The sequence below is a fragment of the Carettochelys insculpta genome, chromosome 11, assembly GCF_033958435.1.
Source record: "Carettochelys insculpta isolate YL-2023 chromosome 11, ASM3395843v1, whole genome shotgun sequence".
Lineage (NCBI taxonomy): Eukaryota > Metazoa > Chordata > Testudines > Carettochelyidae > Carettochelys > Carettochelys insculpta.
Window position 1 is genome coordinate 16,958,732 of NC_134147.1, and position 22,216 is coordinate 16,980,947.

Here is a 22,216-nt window from a genome sequence, read left to right on the forward strand (position 1 = left end):
GTGGGGTCTACAAAACCTGGCAGACGTCAGCCTTGCTAGGGCTCAGAGCAGAAAGCCAAAATCTTGCCCCATGGGACTGCATCTGTAGGGTTCCAAGCCACACAAGCTGGGGTGGAAGTCCGAGACTGAGCACCCTGAAGTTCCACATTGCCGCTGGGGTGTGGAGCTTCAGGCAACTGCACTCCTTGCTCATTCCTACCATATGGAGAAAAATAGTTGTGGCACACAGCTGGGCTGCAGCATTTTCACAACATGTTGGGGAAGGAGGGATTCAGGAAGAAAAAGGGTGAGAACCCCTGGGTTTTAACTCCTGAACAGATCCAGAGAGAGCAAGGTCTGGCTCCTGTCTTCTCAGAGTTTGGGTAAAAGGACAATTATCTTGAACTACTGACAAAGAAAATCTATATAGCAAGGGTACTTAAGTTCTGAGTTAATGTCAAAGGAATCTCAACACTGGGGAAAAAAATCCTTGTTATTGAAAATGTCTTTATAGTGTTGCCACTTAGCTTCATGTGTTTATTGTGGTTCCCTAATCTGCTGTGAAACTTGCTCTCTCTCTCTGACTCTGGATAGTGCTATCTGTTGTTCTCAACCAAAACCAGACTTAGATCATGACTATACTACAAAATGAAGTCATCCTGACTTACATCAGCAAACAGCAGACACAGTAATTTAACATGTTTCTACACTTATTCCATATGTGGGGATGTCTCTTCATGAGGAGTTCTTGCATCCCTTGTCCTGCCACGTGACACCTGCCATAAGCAAAACAGTGTTGATTTAACCACATTGACCTTGACTCTACTCTTGTGGAGTTGGCACTGCAGGGCATTTGGTCAGTGGAGGAAAATTTAAGTGTATACATTTCCATAGTTAAACATGAACTACCGTGGAATCAACCTGGCATTCAGGCTTCAGATTATTACACAAGCAATTTATGATGAAGTAACTAGGTTGCCGAGGGGCATGGAAAATCTATGTTGGGAGTTAGGTCCGTGTGGACAGCACTATCCACTGGAGGGTTTGTCCTATGGAATAAGCTTTCCCACCAGCACAGCATCTTTGCTACAGCAGCACAGCTGCAGCTTTTAAAGTGCACACAAGCCCTGAAGGAATGTTTTTCCTCCTAAGTCTCAATATTTCAAGATTGGTTTATATATATTCTCAAATGGATATGTGGGGGTCTTGCCTTGTGTGTCAACTCCCTTTTTAAAACCCTCCCCCTCTTCCTTCTGTTTCTGCCTTAACACAAATAGGGCTGATTTCTGCTGAAAGCTTCCACTAACATAAAAATGTCCACACTCCCTTAGAGATTCTATACCAACCTAAGCCGTGTCTACACGTGCACGCTACTTCGAAGTAGCAGCACTAACTTCGAAATAGTGCCCGTCACGGCTACACGTTGGGCGCTATTTCGATGTTAACATCGATGTTAGGCAGCGAGATGTCGAAGCTGCTAACCCCATGAGGGGATGGAAATAGCGCCCTACTTCGAAGTTGAATGTCGAAGTAGGGCACGTGTAGACGATCTGTGTCCTGCAACATCGAAATAGCAGGGTCCACCATGGTGGCCATCACCTGAGGGGTTGAGAGACGCTCTATGGTCACTGTGTGCAGCAGCCCTTAGCCCAGGGCTTCTGGCTGCTGCTGCGGATCCATGCTGCAGGCACAGGGTCTGCAACCAGTTGTCGGCTCTGTGGATCTTGTGGTGTTTAGTGCAACTGTGTCTGGGAGAGGTCCTTTAAGGGAGCAGCTTGCTGTTGAGTCCGCCTTGTGATCCTGTCTGCAGCTGTGCCTGGCACCCTTATTTCGATGTGTGCTACTTTGGCGTGTAGACGTTCCCTCGCAGCACCTATTTCGATGTGGTGCTGCGCAACGTCAATGTTGAACGTCGACGTTGCCAACCCTGGAGGATGTGTAGACGTTATTCATCAAAATAGCCTATTTCGATGTCGCTACATCGAAATAAGCTATTTCGATGTAGTGTTCACATGTAGACATAGCCCTAGTGTCCAGTATAGACAATGTTAGGTCAAAAGAAGAATTCTTCTGTTGATCTAACTACTGCTTCTCAGGGAGCTAGATCAACTACAAACCCTGTTGCTGTAGGACACGTCTGCAGTGACTTTAAGTGAAGATATAGCCTGAATTCCGCATACTGTAGTTTTGAATTTGTTGCATTGTTCACTCATCCAGCCTCTTGCATCTTTTGCCCCTTAAAATGTTATTTAACAGTAAGCAGACTTTTTTAAATCCTCCTGTGTAGCCACCACATTAGGATTAGAATGGAGGATAGTTTTTAAAAAATTACTTCTACTGAATTTCACAATTGAAAGCAAAACAGAATACATAGAAAGCATTATAGGTATTTTAATAAACATACCAATGAAAAAACTTGTTCTGATACAAGATCAAAAATTAACCATATTACTAGTTACATAAAAACCGTACAAAAATAAGTTACAATCAGTACAGAAACTACTGTCATGTAGTATTTGTAAAACTGCTGAGATTTTTTGCTTGACAAAAAAGCATTTAAACACAAGTTGAGCTAAATTCTACTGGATTCAGAACAGAGGTTTAAACATCTAATTGTAAATTCTGCCCAGCAAGACAGATACCATTTTCTACATGCATGAATGACACAGCTAGATCACCTAAACTAAAAAAATTTCTAATCTTTAAAAAGTTTTAAATTAAGTGTCCACGTAGAGAGTGTGCAAAATTTATCTAAAAATATAAAAGCAAAAAGTTCACATGCATAGCTATTCTATCAACAATTCCAATAGCTACAGAATTTCACAAAGTTTTCTGGGTGAAAAATCTTAACCATAATGTAAGTTCTTCGACTGCTTGCTCATATCCATTCCCAGGTGGGTGCATGTGATGTACACCCAGTTGTTGGAAGCTTTTTGCCCTAGCCGGCAGCCATAGGGTGGTGCAGTGCCCTCTTGAGTGGCACCAATATGGCAGCCAATATATGCACTGCCTGACCCTCCCCCTGCTACAGGGGGGCTTGGTTGCAGGTTTCGGGCCTGCCCCATGAGGTCCAGCAGACCATCCAGCACCTTCCCTTTGATAGCTGTACCCCATTTTCAGATAAAAGACTGCATAGTCTGAAAGACCTGAGAGCAGTGGTTCCTGAACTTTTTGGCATCATGCCCCCCCCCACTTTTGATTTTTGAGAAATGCCTCTTTACCATCATCCAATCCCCCCCTTTTTTACAAAAAATTCAATTTCTAAACTTACTTAAAATTAAAAATAAGCACAGTTTTTCTTGGCCCCCTGAAGGTACCTCATGCAGTCCCAGCTGGCCCCATGCCACCCACCCACCTGAGCCCTGTGCTGCTGGGGCCAGCTGCCTGCCTATTAGCCACCTGCTCCATCCACAGGCCAGCTGCCTGAGCTGCCCACCCAAGCCCCATGATGCCGGGGTCAGCCACCTGCCTGCCAACCCAAGCCGCTCCCCCTGCACCACAAGCCACCCGCACAAGCCTCTGCCATCTCACAAAGCCAGGCACCACCAGCCTCCTGTTCTTATCCCATTCTCCTCCTCCCCACAACCCCCGTTCACTTGTTTGTTGCAAAAGGCAACTAGCTCAATGTAGGTCTTCACCAGGCTACACCAGGTCACCCCCATAAAATGGCAGGGGCTGAGAGCCAGAAGCAAAGGCCAGCTCTTTCTTTCAGTGGGGACAAATGATGGGTGGTAGCAGCTGGGCCACCTTGCACCCCCTTGATTTCTTCATGCCCCATCCCCCCAGTTTGGGAAGTCATATTCTAGAGCCACTCTCTGCTCCTTAGGTGTGCATACACCTGCAAACCAGCAGGTATTTCAGCCCCTGTCCTCAGCAAAGATGGCTTCCACAGCCACAAAGGGACAGCAGTAGAAGGCAGAAAAGGATGCACTGTTCAGGCCAACAACCTCAAGGCCACCAAGGGATTCAAGCCTCAGTTTTCATGGCACAGGTGGGAGCATCAAGTTGATCTCACCCCCTCCCGCATCCCCACTTTTTTCATTTTACCTATCCCCCTTTTACCATACGTGGTGCAGCACTGCCACAGACTTCTGGGTCCAGTGTACGGTAGAGGGAAGATATGCTATTCTCTTTTTGCCCCCCTTCACCACCTCCTTCCCTGTTCCTCTTCAAGAACCCTCTCATGAGATCCTGGAATGCAGGAATTGCAATTCCTCCTGGGTTCTGGGACCACAGAAGTTCCTCCTAGGTTCAGGGGGTTTATTCCCAGTATTTCCTAATTCTGAAACCAAATGGGGGCTTGCGACCCATTCTGGACCTAAGAGGTCTCGGCGCATTCATGAAAAAGAAAATTTCATCCACTATCCCTGGGTATCACACTGCCGATACTGGAGTGGGGGGATTGGTTTGCGGCTCTTGACATACAGGACACATTTCTATATTTCAATCTACCCTCCTCACAGGAGGTTTCTCAGGTTCATGGCAGATGGGAACTATTATCAGCTCACAGTCCTGCCTTTCATTCTGTCTGCAGCCCCAAGGGTCTTCACCAAATGCATGGCAGTAGTAGCAGCACACCTCCACAGGCAAGGGGTGCAGCTGTTCCCGTACCTGGATGACTGGCTAATCAAGGGTTGTTCCAAGGAGCAGGTGGTTCAGCATGTACAGTTGATCCATCAAACTTTTGTAAGCCTTGGTCTCTTGATCAACAAGGCAAATTCTATGTTGGTCCCATCTCAGTCAATAGAGTTTGTAGGGGCAGGACTGGACGCCGGATGTGCCAGGGCATTCCTGCCAGACGACTGGTTCAGGTCCATGGGGGCTTTCATCTGAGACATCATGGCAGTTCCTTCACAACAGCCAGGTGCTGCCTGTGTTTGCAGGGGGTCATAGGGCAGCCTGCACCTTTATGCACACCTGGTTAAGGATGCACCCTCTACAGCTATGGCTGTCGTCAGTGTATATCACCCCATAAGAGACAGTTTAGACTTGGTGGTTACTGTGCTGACACAGACTTTGTCGACCCTGCACTGGTGATTGGACAAGGGGGTCAGTCTCACAGGAGTCCCCTTTGTCCCTCTGCAGCCTTCTTTCCCTAGTAATGGATGCTTTGAACCGGGGATGGGGCATGTACCTGTGTCAGCTATGAACCCACACTCTTCAGTGCCTCAGACCTTTGGCTCCACATAAATGTGAGGGAGCTCAGGGCCACCAGACTAGCAAGTATGACTTTCAAGGCCAATGTGATGGGACATTGCGTGTCAGTCAGTACTGACAACACAACAGCAATGTACTATGTCAACAAATAAGGGTGCATGTTCCTCTCCCCTGTGTCATGAGGCCATGATGCTCGGGGACTTCTGCATACAGCACACCATCATGTTGCAGGCCTTTTAACTGCCAGGTGTGCACAATTCACTGGCAGACCAACTCAGCAGGTCCTTTACAGATCACAAGTAGCCTCTCCACCCAGAGTCGTTCATTCTATTTTCTGGCAGTGGGGGTATCCACAGGTGGACCGGTTTGCCTCCCATCTCAATGTGAAATGTGGGACATTTTGCACCTACCGCAATCAGAGCCCGAGGTCCTGAACAGACACCTTCTGTGTCCCCTTATCAGGCAGGCCGATGTGTGTTCCTCCAATTCTGCTAATTCACAGGGCCCTCAAGATTTGCTCGGAAGGGGCATTGATTGTCTTGGTGGCGCTGGCATGGGCCTGTCAGCCCTGGTACTTGACCCTCCTGCATCTGTTGGTCTGTAAGTCGATAACCTTGTTGATCCAGCTGGACTTGCTGATGCAGCAAGAGGGAAGACTGCAACATCCCAATCTCCAGTTGCGACACCTCACAGTGCGGATGCTCCGTGGCTGAGGGACCAGGAGCTGGCCTGTTCAGATCCCATAAAGGAAGTATTGTTAAATGGTAGAAAACCCTCCAAGAGGGTGACTTATTTGGCTAAGTGCAAAAGGTTTTCAGGGTGGTTGTGTCTCAGAGGGCTATCTCCCTCATAAGACCCCATCCCATTGATTTTAGATTACCTATGGGGTCTGATACAGGAGGGCTTGTTCCTCTCCTTCATTAGGGTGTGCTTAGCTACTGTCTTAGCCTTTCACCTAGGTCATAGAACATCTGTATTGTCAAACGCCGTAGTCGAAAGGTTTAGAACAAATCAAGCCCCATGTTCAGGCACCACTGCTCCTGTGGGATCTCAGTTTGGTGTTATGGAGGCCCCCTTTAAACCCTGGCTTCCTGCTGTTTCTAAGTTACAAAACAGTGTTTTTGGTAGCTATCCTCTGAGCCAGGAGAGTATTTGAGTTGAGGGCACTTTCAGCGGACCCCTTGTCCACACAGTTTCACCAGGACACAGTTAGGCTGAGACCCTACCCCACGTTTTTACTGAAGTTGGCCTCTACATTTCATGTTAACCAAGACATTTCCCTACCAGTATTTTACTCAAAGCCCCATGCCTCCCTGATGGAGCAATGTTTACACACCTTGGATGTTAGGACACTGGCCTTTCAAGTGGATAGGACTAGGCCCTTTAGAAGAACAGCAACTCTGTGGCAGTTGCTGGTAGGATGAAGGGCCTTCTGGTGTCCTCCCAGCGGATTTCTTCCTGGATAATGATGAGCTTCAAGGAATGTTACAAGCTCACAGGGGTTCCTCTTCCTCCAGTTAAGGCACATTCCACAAGAGCGCAGGCATCTGTGGCATATTTGGTACAAGTGCCCATCCTGGTCCTCAGTTCATACATTTACAGCACATTATGCTTTGATGCAGCACAAACAGGAACATGCTGCAGTGGGCAGGACTGTCTCACAGTCCATTCAGGGCTCCAACCCCAGCTCCTAGGCATTGGCTTGTATTCACCCAACTTGGAATAGACATGAGCAATCACTTGAAGAAAAGAGTTACCTGTTCTGTAACTAGTGTTCTTCGAGATGTGTTGCTCATGTCCATTCCAAAATCTTCCCACCTTCCCCACTCTTGGTGTAGACAGCAAGAAAAAACTGGGCAAGGTGTGTCAGACGGTGGATACTTGTCCCCATATTAGTGCCACTCCAGACTACTGGTTAGGGCAAAAAGCTTCCAGCGACAAGGTGTGCAGCCACCCACACCCAACATGGAATGGACATGAGCAATATCTCAACCACCACCTGTTACAGAACAGGTAATTTTTTTAAACAGTTTTCCTACTCTAATTTAATTTAGATGTTTCCATCTATTTTCTAAGTGTATTTTATGAAGTTAAACAGGTTCAGTGGCAAGTTTAACAATGAAAGATAACAGTGAAACATACTGGAAAGCTAAAGATGCATGTAGCTAGTTGGTGAGGCAAAATCTGAACAGCCCAGTGGATAAAGGCAACTACATACATCAATTCAAAGACATGTGACAAACATACAAAAGTATGTAACTTTAGGAAAAAAGTTGAGGTAGCTCTTGTGTGCAATTTGGAAAGGGACTCTCTTTCCAATGAGGTGATTGCATAATCCATGAGCTGTCATCATCAGTCCTCTGTTTGGGATTGGGAGGGTGAAGTAAATACACAAGAATCATTCACTACCAACTTGGAGACACCTACTGAGGGAAAGCCGCCCTCACTTCTAGAGAGCGCAATATAAAGATTAAAACACCTAGAATCAAAGAAATGAAGTCATTTTAGCTGGCCTGTGACAAAAATCATTTTACTTCAAAGAGCTTTTAGAAAGAAGGAACATTATTGCTAGTAAGCCACTTTTGCCATCAAGAGGGGGCAGGCAAGTTCTAACCCCTGTAGATGCCATCATCATATGGTCTGTGCAGCCAGAAGGGGAAACACGGTGGGATTGTGGACATCCTTAATCTTTGCAAAGGTAACACCCCACTTAAATCCAGCAAGCCACAACCACTCTTTTCATCAAATCCACTCCCATCCCAGTCCGCTCCATGGTGGGTCTCCTTGATTGATCCCTGCACTCAGCACATGTTGTTTGCCCTCTTGCTAACCTCACCTCTGTGATTCCACTCTAGTTTTCATGCAGACATGCACCCCTTTCCTGTCCTGACTGTTTTCAGTCATTCAGAAATCATTCCTTTAGTCTGTCCTTACACACCTAAGACACTTGCTTTTTCCTTGTTTCTCTGTCCTACTTTGAAAATTCAGAACATTCTCTCCAGGCAAGTCATTTCTGTAGCCCTTGTCCTTCCTGTCTCTGCAGCTGCCCTTTAGCAATTTCAGGCTCCATGTTCAGGTAGGTTATGCTGTACCAAATTCAGGGCAGAGACTGGAAGTTCAGGTCTGGCATCACATAGATGGCAAACCTTAACATCTTCCCCAATTCCAGGCTTACTTGCTGGGAGAGCTGATGGTAATGCTTCATGCTGCAGAGGGTAGATGAACCTGGTACGAGGCAGTGTTGTGAGGAAAGGTACTTTGGACTGGGACTCAAGACAAGGTGTTGACCCACTTTAGAAAATGAAGTCGCCCACTGCTCTTCCATTTTTTCTGTGTAAACTGTAAGCTCTTAGGGACCTCTGACATTTCTGTTAGGAGGGCACACCCATGATGCAACAAGAAGTGCCACAGCACATCTTAACTGCAGAGATCTGATCTACTCATGGCCAAAACTCCAGCCTTCTTTAGTATTGTGCACCAGCTTACTACCACATTTCCCTAGAGCTCGCTGCTTTGCAATGGTGCTATATGTATACGCATTAAAAGTTGTTTGATTCACTTTAGATGGAGAGATTTAAAGAACATGGTGCATTAACCAGGAAGAAAAACACACCAGACAATGTTCTAAACTGTAAATAATCCCACATTTTATTTACAGTCCATACAAAAACTAACTCATTTCAGATGTATAGATTCAAACATTTCTACTGCAAACAAACAGGTGTAAAAAAAGAAAAAAAGGATTTTCATGTTACATAAAACAGCATTTGCTCTTCCATTCAGAGACAGCAATTGCTCGGATTATAAAAACAATACTGAGCAACGGTCATTGTGAATTGTATTTATTAGGAATCCTGTATGTGCAGTTTATGTCTTACTAATGGAGACATATAGCATCAGGAGTTGCAAGCAGAACGATTCCAGGTATGCTATGGCATTTTTAGCCCTACTGGAGCATGAAGGAACTTGAGTCTTCAATTTTCAAAGACAATGTGCAGCGGCCATCTACATCGTTCCTGGGGTTGCGACTCAGGTTCTTCTGGAGATCATAAACTCAGATCATTCTAAAAATGCAACAGAAAAGGCAGCTGAAAAATCAAATCCCCCCATAGTAAAGACTGGGAGAATGCTATTTGTGTTGGATGTAGTAACATGTCTGAGTCCTCATACTATCGCCTCAAATAAGTCTTTAATCAAGTGAAGGAACAGAGCCATAATGACAGGCTGTAAGGACACCTGAGATAGCATGGACGGGAATTTAGTAACTCAGAATCTGCAAAGAACTGAATGAAGAAGCCAGCCTAATAAAGACGCAGATTGGCTTTATGCTAAGAACATGTGTCCCAATGGGGAACATGTAAGCAATGATACTGCCCCCACCCCGAACAGAGATCCCACCCCCACCTACAGGCGGCGCTGATAATTAGAATGCAGCCGAGCAGTATGCATATGATCGCCATAGGCGCCCGAATAACGGGCATAATCGGAATGCACTTCTGGAAGACGGCGATAATCCAGCGGGGACTTTGTTGGCGAATGACGGTACGCAAGCGGCGAGTCTGCTAAACGACGGTAATCTGAGAGGTCAGATAAACGGCGGTCGGAACTGTACCTGATCGAGAAAAGAAACATTTAATGAATAAAACAAAAGGTTCTCTGATAATGCCCCAACTGTGCCCTAGTTAAGCAGTGTGTATTTGGGAGACCCTGATGACAGATCAGAATCTCCACAGTGAAGACAATACCCACAGAATGCCATGTAGTACACGTCTCCCTAAGATACACCAAAGGAACTTGTGGGTTAATTAGTTCTTTTCAGAACAGTTCCTTAGCTATCTTTTACCTCCTTCACCATACACCTCAAATAGATGTGAAGTTTTTCCCATTTCTTAGGGCAAGTATAGCACATGGGAAAACAAGAGCTGGATAGGCCTGTCATTTCTCTTAATGAATGCAGTCCATTTACTTATTAAATACTGAAAACAGAAGGGACTGGTCTGATGACTTAAGGTATTCAGGACACTGGTTAAAATCCAATCCAGGTCAGTTAGCGGCGCTCAGTCCAGTTCCTAGAGAGCAGGCACCTACAACACTGCAGCTCAACTGGCAGCAGTAGTCTCCTTCATTTGCAGGCTAAGTGGAGGCGCCAACCTGCAAGAGAAACTGAATTCCCCATCTTAGTCCTATGGGTTGTGGTTCCAAATGAGGGATAAGACACTGTCTGGGGCAGAGAAAAGGAAATCTGTCATGTCTGGCATATGCACGCTGTCTGGGGTATATACGCCCTAGGTAGAAGTAGCTTCCAGGCCCCAGGGCTGCCAGTCTTGCAATTTTTTACACAAAATTTTAAGAAAACATTGCAAATATCCAGTAGAATCTGCAGACCAGAAAGAGGGGTGCACCAAGCTATTTTCCCACCCTTTCTCCTAGACAGAAGCATAGGAAGCAAAGAAACAGGAATAGAGGGAGGATCTACATAAAGATCTATTTCTGCCAGAGTAGGAAGTCATTTTGGCATTTTAATAATGCATGGAATAACACCTCCCATCCCGTCAATGCTTTCAGAACAGTAGCTTAGTTTAATATATTAGCAGGGGAATATCCACCCTTCGGTGAAGGAGAACCAAGCTTATAAAGGCGAAGACCAACAGACTTGTATTGAGTCTGACTGCCTCTAGTCCCTTGGACAGCACATCGAGATCCTTGGAGGAGAGGCACTATTTACGTGCAATGTATTATCACTGGCTTAGCAGCATACCTTTTAGCCAAAGCAGATGATTTTTTGAAAGGGTCATCATAGCCAGCACTCCGTGGAGGAGAGAGGCGGGTGCGTTCATATGGTGGAGCGATGGCAGCAGCAGACTGAGACAGTCCCATGTATGGGGTTGCTTGTTGTCCAAGCTGGGTTGGCCCATCATATGCAGTCATAGCCTGAGCTCTGTATGTGGCTGCCAGTTGAACAGAGGGCTGCTGTGCTGTATACGAAGCTGACATTGAGTTTGAAGACTGTGTTCTATAGGGTGTGTTCAGTGGAGCAGAGACCTGTGATTTATAGGCTGCTGCAGCAGACTGATTGCCATAAGATGCAGCCAGAGTGGATACAGGCTGGGCGCCATAGGTTGCAGAGAGCATGGCTGCAGGCTGGACACCGTATGAGGCTGAATGACCATCCATAGGTTGAGTGCCATATGATGCTGAATGACTGGCTGCAGGCTGAGCACCATATGAGGCTGAATGACCAGCCACAGGCTGAGCACCATACGAGGCTGAGAGATTAGCTGCAGGCTGGACCCCATAAGAGGTTGAGTGGCTGTCCACAGGCTGGGCTCCATAAGAAGCTAAGTGGCTTGCTGCAGGCTGGGCTCCATAGGCAGCTGCATGCGTGGCCACAGGCTGGGCTCCATAGGTGGCTGTGTGCCCAGCTGCAGGCTGAGCTCCATAGGCAGCAGCTGCGGGCTGAGCTCCATATGATGCTGAGTAACCAGCCACAGCCTGAGTACCATAAGAGGCTGCATGTGCGGCTGAAGGCTGAGCTCCATAGGATGGTGCTAGTGTTCCTGTGGACTGGACCCCATAAGAGACTGCAGCCTGGGTATTGTAAGCAGCAGCAGCAGCAGCCTGGGCACTGTAGGAATTCAGTGATGTGGCTGCAGGCTGGGTATTAGAAGCTCCTAGTGAGACAGAGGATTGGGTTCTGTAAGCATTTCCTAGTGAGGCCGAGGGCTGGGCTCTGTAAGATGCTGCCTGTCCTGTTGTTGGCTGCGGTCTGTAAGACATTCCAAGTGATACAGAGGGCTGGGCTCTGTAGGTCGGACCCAGCGAGGCTGATGGCTGAGCTCTGTAGGATGCGGGCTGTGCTGTCATGGGTAGCGACACAGTGGCAAAGCCAGTTCTTGTTGGTGACTGTCGAATTGGGCTTCTGTCCCTTCCAAAATATGAGGGAGAGGCTTGCCTTGTCTGAGGATCAAAGGAGTTGAATTTGCCTGGAACATTAGGGCCACCGAAGCGCTGCTGATAATCATAGAGTGAGGATCCAGGGTATCCTGCAGGGACTGATGGGTAAGAGTCTGCAGGCCTGAACTGTTCATAACCATCCATCATGGGTTGGAATTTCCCTCTATAGTCCACATTTGCCCTTTTGCTCTTGTCAGCATTGGTGCCTGCCTGGGCATTTTGTCCTGCTCCCTTTTTCTGAACATTAGTAGAGAGTTCCACATTGACTCTTCTTCCTTTCACTTCCTTTCCATTAAGATTTTCGATGGCAACTTGTGCATCTGCTTCTTTCTCCATGTGAACAAATGCATAGTCTGATAAAGCAGACAGAGGGTTATCAGTGAAGACAAAACATGTTATTACAGGATCGAACACTTAACAGATGCACGCATCTCTGCTATTACTTAAATGTAGTTTGGGTATAAACAGAGTCTGTACTGTAGCATTCCTAATGCACTGCAAGCTTTCTGCTAATTACCTCAAGTTACCATAGGTGCTACATTATAAAAACTGCTGGCTATTCTAACAAAAAAAAAAAAATCAGAAGAAAAAACCCACCAGTATCTAAATACAGCACACAAACACCAGCTCAGTAGTATTTGCTTACAAATACTAAATCCTCAAAGCTTCCAAAATCTTAAATTGTGCAGTGTTCTCTCATTCGCAGTCCTGAATACTCTGAGCCAAACTGAAGTTTATGGAGTCAGACGAGAGTTGAATGTGGAAAATTCCATGCCATTAAAGAATGTGTAACTAACAACTTTCTTGACATTTCAGGAAGGAAACTATTACTAGACATCCAAAAAGTAGAAGCAAGTCATGCTAATTTTGCAAAAATGTACAAGCTAATTTGCTTTGGAACACACTAGTTTCTCAAAGATACTACACTGCAGAACAGAAGCTTAAACAGGGTTAGAAGAAGTATATGTAAAGTCTATAAAAGCTGCTTACTTTATTGAAGTACATTTAGTCAGTGACCAAAGTAAATGTATTTGTGAAAAAAAATCAAGTGTCAGATCAGCTAGAGCCGAGACTGAACACCTTTCGTATTTAAAAAAGCCAAACAGAAAAAAATAGCACCTTGACTGACGAGAGCTCTCATGAAATTTAGTAGCAGCATTTTAACCCCCACGGAGGCCTCTGAAATTCCTTGCTGTAAATGTGTAAGTTTTACAATTACACATTGAAAAGTTCTGTATTTCAGAAGAATTTGCCACTTTAGTTACGAGCTTTCGTTCAAAAAAATATTTTCTGTTACATTATACTTAGGCAACCAGTCCATTCATTTTCTCCCTGCACTGCAACTATATTAATTTAGTATTTTCACCTCATTTACAGAAACACTAGAGTTACCCTGCATTTTTTCTAAAAATAATGCAGTGTTTTAATCTGACGCAGGACCTCATATTGAAGATAATGGCAACAGCAAATTCAAAGCCACAGCAGCTGTTTTTAGATTTCCATGTAAGACAATTTTCTTAGCAGTATAATTCCATTCTGTACTAGCAAAACACTTGAAGCGACTACTATATTTATGGCAACAGCAGCAGAGGACATTCAAATAGTAAATCTAAAGCACCTCAGGGGACAAAACAGAAGAAACTAGAATTTAATTGGACACAACGCCCATGCCTAACTGAGTATTTCATAATGTAGATCCCCATACACTGTCAGCGCTCAGCAACCTTTGTCACCTGATGTCAAACTTCAGCACTCATCATAATTTCATGGAACACCCAATACATACAACCCAGTGCCCCCAGCCTTCAGAACCCAGCAAGCCCCGCTCCCCAGTCTTAATTTGATGCCCTGCCAGCACTGCTATGCATTTCTCCCACCAAGTGGTGGGGCAGGCATGCGGAGTAGTGGACAGCACTCTCACAACACAGACAGACCTGAGGCACACTAAGCGCCGCTTCATGGCACACCAGAACCACAGCACACCAGCTGCACAGTACTGCTCTCGATGGCATAGAGCACCTCCCTATACAAAGAGGACAGGAAGGGACTTAATGGCTTAAGGGATGAAAAATCAGCTCACAGAAGCCCCATTGGTCAACCTTCCTAGTATAAAAGCAGAATCCAGGCCTTGCTATTCCTCCACTCCCATATCAAAGGCCCTGGCAAATCATTTCGATTTATTTGCCTCTGGAGAGAATCTAGCTCTATTATAATGAACAAGTGGGAGAAAAGAATTGGCTACTCATTAACTGAACATACTTAGCAAGCTGAACACAGCTAACAAGGTCATTGTTCTGGACACTCCCATCTGCCACATTTTTCTGAAGCAACAGGCGCCCTTTCCAGTGTACTAAACCCAAGTACAAAAGGGCTGACTTGGGACCAGCAACATGTGAAGCTGCACTATCCCTGCTGGGCTCAACCCCTCCCCATCCTAGCCCCATGCCTTGTGTAGGCCTTGTGTAGGCTTAGGAGTTCAGAAGTGCCATGGTAAGGAAATCAGTGTTCAAACATGGCTTCTGCTGGCCCACCTTTCTCAACCAACAATCCAGAACAGAAACACACTAAATTTAATCTGGAAGGGAAGGAACTGGAGCCATCCCATACCTCCTCCCAAGGGCTCATTTGACCCAGTAGTGTCGTACCAGAAAGGCTGGCTTCCAGTGTTTGAACCATTTGTGCTACAAAAACACAAGATCCGCTTATGTGCAAACACATCAGATGCACCTATGCCTCACAGATTATCTCAAAAAAAGTGCCTCAAACCATCCTCCTGCTATTACCAGCAAGGCCAAAGGAAACCTTGGTCTTTCCCTTCAGTTCAACAAGGCCTTACATATTTGAAGGAGTTATGGACATCTTGCTGGCTCTTGTTACAGACCTTCACGTCTGGTGAATAGTGAGAAGCTGGTATTTTTTGAACACCAGTAATCTGTGGCTGTTTCTGCCTACAGAAGCAGGTGGTCCCAAGGAGACTGCTATAGGAAAACATTATGGTTCAATTACTTTCGTAAGTGGGCATGACAACCTGTCTTCTTCATGTGATGGTCAGATCTACGAAAACACATTCATAGATTAAACCCGTAAATTTTAAGGCCAGAAGAGATCCTTATACTCATGTGTTCTGACCTCCTGCATAACAACATGGGCAACATAATCCCTCCCAGTGATTGCTACATCCAGCCTGTTTTAAGCTAAACTGGAACATATCTGAATAAGAGAAGCACACACAATTTTGACAGACGCTCCAATTTATGAATAATTTTCAACATCCCTTGGTACTCTAGTCCAAATAGAGTACTGCTAAGGAATCACAATGACTTGCTCAGATCTAGGCAGATAAAAAAATTGAAAGACAAATCTCAAACTCTCTTGAGAAGTCAGCAAGCATCTCAACACATGAGTTGGCTGTGCAGATTATACAATACGGGGCTGTTATCAACCACCTGCAAGTGAAGATAAGAACATTAGATCAAGTCGGGTGAAAATTACAGAAAGAGCCACCACCACCATTTATGATTTGGTTCTTTTATTCTCTTCCTGAATTAAAACAGAACCCAAGTCTCAGAACTTTCTGAGCATATTAGAACCCTTGGGGTAGGGGTTCTCCATTGCCCAGTGAACAAAGCATATGGAAGCATCTGTGCTGGTTCTTATATAGTAGTCATTTGGCACATGGCATGAATTACCTAAATTGTATGTTACAAAGCAAGCTGAACTCCTGATGTGGCTCAGTTCAAGTGATAATTAGTAGAAGAGAAAAGCAGAAATTTCACTAAACAAAATTTGAAGGCAAGACATTCAGCAACAGCATTAGCAGACAAATATGAAAACGCAGAAGGCCATAGCGAAGAATTCATGTAAATATGGGACTTGGGCTCAAGCATAAGCCCAAAACAAGCTCTAGGCCCAAGCTTGGTGCAGAAGGCAAAGGCAAGATCCTTTGAAGAATAAATCCACACCTGGCAACACCAAAATTGAGATCCCTCTCCATCCTCAAGTCAATGCAGGCTGTGCAAGGCACAGCACAGGGCAAGGGATTATTTACATTTAATAAAAAATTAACCTAGTGGACTATGCCTGCAGTGGCAGCTAGTGCACACAGGTTTTGTTGGGTGCAGTTCATCAGATCACTGTCAATGGCGAGTCCAAGTCGCTCAAATCTAGCCCATGTAATAGGTGACACTTTTCTTGGAACAAACATGAAAGAGGTCTTATTTACTCAACTGGAAGGGGAAATAATCATGTAATTAGAGTTGCCATTGTTCCACAACACCACATTCTGAAGTGAGTCCATGACATACCTTGGCACTGCAAAGCTGACCTGGGCCCCAGGGAGAGAAGGGTAGCCCAACCAGCAGCAACAGGCAGCACTTAGAAGGGGAAAGCATGTTGTATGTAATGATGCCACCTTTCATCATCTTCAGGAAGAACATATAGCTCAGGAAGCTGGGGAGTATGCTAGGGAGTTATTTGAATAGAGCGGATGAGAAACTAGGATTATCTGCTCTGGGAGAGGGGCCCTTTTGAGCCATAGTGTTTGAATGGGGAGAAAATAATTTTCCTAAGACAGAATGCTTGAGGCGAGGGGAAGCTACATCCCTTTGAGGAAGGACAGAGGGTCTGTATGTTAAGGGATATTTGTCTGTGCCATGAAGCATACATTTGGAGGAAACGGGGGGCTGCAAAGAGCTCTTTGCAAATAGACTGCAACAAAAAGGCAGTGAAGTGTTAAAGAAAGTGTTAAAGAAAATATAGCACCAAAGAGACAGCTGAACAGAAATGAGAGAAAAGGGAGAAGAGAGCACAGACACAACCCTATTACTACCCTCTTGCTAGGCTCTGGGGATGGAGTTGCTCCCATGACCCTGTGGCAGGGAAGTCTGTTACCTTTCATTACACTGTATTATGGGCTTTGGCCAGACCGTCAAGTGTGCCAACCCCTAGAAGCGCTGGGATGAGACAGGTGTGTGTGTCCCCCAAAGGAATTGTAGCTGATTGGCTGTTACATATCATTTTTAGGATCAGCTGGGAAAAGGGTGGTGCTAGTTTGTCCATTGAGTGGTCCCATGTAAGTGTTACATGACGACGGGTCCAGGACATCACAAAATGGCGCAGGATATAAAGGGAGTTATTATGCAAGGGCAAAGGATAACGGTTGGCCTCAAGAGTACCTGAGTCACAGTCCTGTATCACTGGTATTTCAGGACAAGTAGTGGTGTGTTGGAAACTTTAAATGATGTATTACAATAAGTTCAAGAACTGCCTAATGGCCTAGGATGCATTTTGAGAATATATTCACCTTTGAGGACACTGATTATCTAAGGTTTAGAGTAGTGTAACCTCAGAAGTATTAGCCCTAGATCTAAGCCTGTTAACACAGGCTCTCTTTAGCTACCATACTGTTGCTTTATATTGAAATATTAACTGTGCTGCGTTTCACTCTAGCACTTAAATTATTTTATGTAACAGTGGTGTTTCTGGGGCTGATGAAATATAGAATTTCAGATATATTGTTCAATGAATTTTAACAGCAGTCAGAGTCAAACAGATGGTAAGTTCTGAAACTGCTATGAAGTCTGACAAATTCCAGTGAAGCTGAGAGTACTATTCACACAACTCTACTTTAATAGACCCCCCGCTTGATCTCCAACCTAAGTTCTTATAGACTGTATGTGTCTTGCCCAATTTACCCCCATTAATCTCTTCTGCCCAACCCACCATGTTCACTTGACAATGTTAGATTCCCATGAGCCAGAGGATTAATCATCAATATAAAAAGAATGAAATTCCACAGTTCACTGGCAATGCCCTGTGGCAAAAAATAAATCCATCCACCCTGCAACGCAAGCTGCTGGAATCCTATCACCTATCCCTTGAATTCTGCCTGATGGCTTCACCACCCAAAATGTGACCATAATATTTCCTCTTTTGGTTCCTGTCCTTTCTCTATCCATGTCTCCAACCAACCTGATCACAGCCTGGAGAATTTGTTCCAAGTCTCTGCTCATTTACTCTCCACCTCAACCTTCTGGCTGTTGCGGTGTCTGTGCCCTTCTCCTCCCCTTAGTAGAGTACCCCACAACACCACACTGTCATGGTGAAAGATGGGGTGGCTGGTAGAAGCTGTTGGCACAGTTTAATTCCAGGCCTGTACTAATTTAAGAGACCCCACAGCTCTAGCAGTTTTAGGAGGAGATGAACTGAGTTGGTGGTGGGTACTTTAGTCAGTGTATTCTTCTAAGTGTAAATACTGCTGGCAGAGGTGTCACATCGCTCCTTGCTGGGTCAGAAGAGCGTGGATTAATGCAGTATCTGCCCCAGGGAAGTTTAGACTGGATGTCTACCCACCAGATGGTGGATGACAGTAAATGCTCTGTGAAAGGGGAGCTGGGCAGGGGAGCAGCGAATACCTCTGGTTATACTCAGCTTTGCCACAGCACCTGGAACAGCCCTTTCTCTCCTACATACTAGTGTAGAGATATTATGGTAGGAGCAGGCAAACTGTGGCCCACAAGCTGGACTCTCAGGCAAGCTCCTTGTATGCCCTGTTGTCAGGTGGTTGGCTGCTGGGGCCACATGTTTCTCTGTGCGGGAGGGAGGGGAGGACATGGGATGACAGGACTCCATGCATTGCCCCTGTCCCCAGCACACCTGAAGCTGACAGCATGAAGTCTTTTCCCCCTCCTCATCACAATTGGGAGCTGCCTGGAGCATGTTTATCCCACCACCTCCCACATTGCCCCAGCACCCAGACAATGAGCAGTGTGGGCTGCAGCAGGCAGGAAGCCTGCCTAAGGCTCCCACTGGGCTGCTGACTAGTAAGCACCTCCCGGCCAGACCCAGCATCTCCAACACCCCAACACCCTGCCAAGGTCACCATCTCAACCTCCTGCTTCAGGTCACATCACCACTCCTGCTCAGACCCTGCATCTCTTCCTACACTTCTCCTCCAAGCCAGAATCCTCTCCTGCACCCATTCCCCTGCCCCAGATCACAACCCCCACTCCTTCACCCAACCTCTGTCAGACCCACACTCTTCTACACCCTAATCCCTTTCCCTGACCTCCCTTCTGTACCCATCCTCCATCGAAAAGTACTGCCCTTGAACACTTCCTAAAACAGGGAGTGGCGCACATCAAAAATTATTGTGCATCCATTACAAGTGAAGATTAATGCATCAGCACCTTTTAGGTCACACTGCATTATGGCCTCATACTCCCAAAAGAGAACTCCAATAACTCCCTGATGGTGTAAGGAGAGGGAAATTTGGGGTGGGGGGCGGGTATTTGCTCCATGAGGTGTTTGGGGGCAGAGATCTCTTCTCATAGAATCAGTACTTTTGGCAGTTTCACACTATATTGTGGCCTGTGTTGCTGAAAAAGCCTGACAAGTGCAAGACAGGAAGATTGGGGTAATATCTGGTCTACAGGAAGACTAGTGCTTTTGATGTTGCACACTCTACTGTTCCCTTGCTTTGCTAAAAAGGCCACACAACCCCCACTGATGCAGGGAGGAGTTGGGGCATATACTACACCCTATGTCCCAAGAAAAATGTGATGCAATTGGTACCATGGTAACATCTTACTTCATCAACTGAATTGATATTAGGAAGCGGGGGGTCTCCACCTCATGTGGGTGTGATACCTTGGATTACATGGTACTACAGGCCAAGGCTTCTTGGAAGATGAAAGCAGCAAGTTATCTTCCCATATTAAGACAATAATTATCTTTTAACCATGTAGCACTCCACTATGGGGTCCAATTACTAAAGTGAAGGAAAACACAGGACTCAGTCTTGGAGGGTGGACCTTGCTCCAACAAGAGGATTAATATATTCGACTGTGTTGCAGTGTCTGTCTTAATTCATGGGCCCAGACTACTGAGAGTGGAGACTGCTAGAAGGGAATTCCATCCCCATGGGGAAAGAAAACTCACACTCCATCTCAGGGCTGTATGGATGATGCAGAGTGCAAGGAAACCTCTGACCATGTGGCACTCCACCCCAGGGAGAAGGGACCTTTCACCACTTTGCCACAGGCTGAGGCCAGGTGGTCCCATGAACCTTCAAATCAGTATCTTTCCCCACAAGGTGTTGATACCATTCACCATGTTGGCTGGGGATTCCAGGGGTCGTTACCTTTGACTACAATCCACTCCTGGTACCAACCTGTGGGGAGTGTACCAAAAAAGCTAGAAATCACTACTTTTCACCACATTGCTCCATTATTGGCTGGGAGCAGGGGTGGAAAGTTCCTGTCATAGGGAGGAAGGTATCCTGGGGGGTCAGTACCTTTGCCACGTTACACACCACTACAGGACAGTACCAAGTGTAGACAAGGGGAGAGGGGACAGCTGGCTCCCTCGACTATGTCGCACTCTGCCAAGGGCGGGGAACATCGGATTCAGTCAGTTTGGCCACGTTGCACTCCCCCGTGAGCGGATACCAGAAAGGGAAGGCCCCTGGCCCATGGGGGTTGGAAGCCGGCGCCTTTCCCCACGCCGCACTACACCGCGGGCCGGTACCGGGGAGGGGGGGATGGCGGGGACGCAGGAGGTCGGTGCCTTTCCCCACGCCGCACTACACCGCGGGCCGGTAACGGAGGGGAGATGGCGGGGACGCAGGAGGTCGGTGCCTTTCCTCACGCCACACTGCACCGCGGGCCGGTACCGGGGAGAGGGATGGCGGGGACGCCAGAGGTCTCTGCCTTTCGCTACGTCGTACTCCGCCGCGGGCCGGTAGCGGGGAGGAGGGATGGCGGGGACGCCGGGGGTCGGTACCTTTCACCACGTCGCACTCCACCACGGGCCCGTACTGCTGGAAGAGAGCCCGCAGCTCGCCACTAGTGCAGGCCGCCGACACGTTCCCCACGAAAATTTTGCAGGTATTGGTGGGCCGCGGGCGGGACGGCTCCACCACGATGCGGCGACCGTATAGCTGGTGTCCGTTGAGCTGGGCGATGGCGCGCGCAGCGGTCGCCTCATCCCGCAAGTGCACGAAGGCGAACTGCTTCATGAGGGCCACACCGAGCACCGGGCCCACCGCGCCCGTGAACAGCTCGCCCAGCTCCTCGGCCGTGACCTCCTCGGGCACGTTCCCCACGAACAGCTTCACTCCGGGACGCATGACTGCAGCCGAGCGGGCGCCGCGATGCCTGACAAAATGGCGGCAGCACTAGACGCGCCAAACGCTCAGAGGGGAAGGAGGAAGAAACCACCCGATTATCTATGCGCCTGCGCAGCACGCTGCCTGCCGCCTCCTACGAGCAACTGCGTCGGCGCTGTTGTGACGTGCCCGAGAAGAGACACTCGGCTACGCGTGCGCCTGCGCACGCCTGTCTCTTCCGCCGCCCCTCCGCTCTTCTCCTAGCAACGTCTTTGCACCTGCGCACTTGGCGCTCAACCGTCTAGGGGGCCTACCACGCCCGCGCACTGCCGTCTCTCCCAGAGAGCAGCCCCGTGCCTGCCTACGGACGAACGGCTCTATATTGGCGCATGCGTGAACCCTCACCTTACATTTTAACTGGACTGTAAATAAAAGAGGCGCTGCCCCACGTGCAGAGCGCTTCCTAGAGCCGCGGCACAGCGACAAGCCCCGTGCCGGCATCATGTCCTGGGTCTGCCATGGGGACTAGTCCACTGAGTCCCAGCTCGGGGTCCAACCCCTTCCCCAATGGCCCCACCCCAGGGCATGTGCTGGCCCCACCTGGTACTAATGATCCCAGAGCATTTGTACAGCATCTTGCACATGAGACGCCTGGCAGGGCACTGGGTACCTCAAGGAAAGTTGATCCCCCTGGGCAGCAAGACAGCACAGTGACAGTAGTAAAACATTCCATGGCAGATTGCAGGCCCACGAAAGAAAGTCCTCTCAAGCACCCGCCCCCTTGATTTTAAATGAAGGGCAGTCTTCTAGCTAACTGCTGCACGAACTGGAGCGCTCTGGAAACATTTGTCAGGCATAAGAGGTAGCTCAACACCTTCTCTTCTGCAATGGATACAATCCATAGCACTTGTGGGGGGGGGGGGCGTCTTGGCTAGTATCAGATACAGTTCCCAAAACAGTCTGAAGCACGCAGAACAGCAAGTGACTTTGATCCTGAGCTCAGAGAAACCTTTACAGATT

The 22,216-nt window shown here is 47.2% G+C and overlaps 1 protein-coding gene across 2 annotated transcripts; it reads right to left on the reverse strand.

The window, feature by feature from the left end:
• Positions 1-2,354: 2,354 nt before the first annotated feature.
• Positions 2,355-21,633, reverse strand: RBM14 (RNA binding motif protein 14). 2 transcript variants are annotated; one of them, XM_075005754.1, is made up of 4 exons: positions 20,872-21,633; positions 10,895-12,443; positions 9,545-9,748; positions 2,355-9,200 (listed from the first exon to the last, which is right to left on the reverse strand). In XM_075005754.1, the coding sequence occupies exons 1-4, from the start codon at positions 21,215-21,217 to the stop codon at positions 9,191-9,193; spliced, it is 2,109 nt and encodes a 702-aa protein (XP_074861855.1). In that variant the 5' UTR covers positions 21,218-21,633; the 3' UTR covers positions 2,355-9,190. The 2 variants fall into 2 exon arrangements, with proteins under 2 accessions (XP_074861855.1, XP_074861856.1); XM_075005755.1 differs by lacking the exons at positions 9,545-9,748; positions 10,895-12,443 and having other exon boundaries at positions 20,872-21,311.
• Positions 21,634-22,216: the final 583 nt, after the last annotated feature.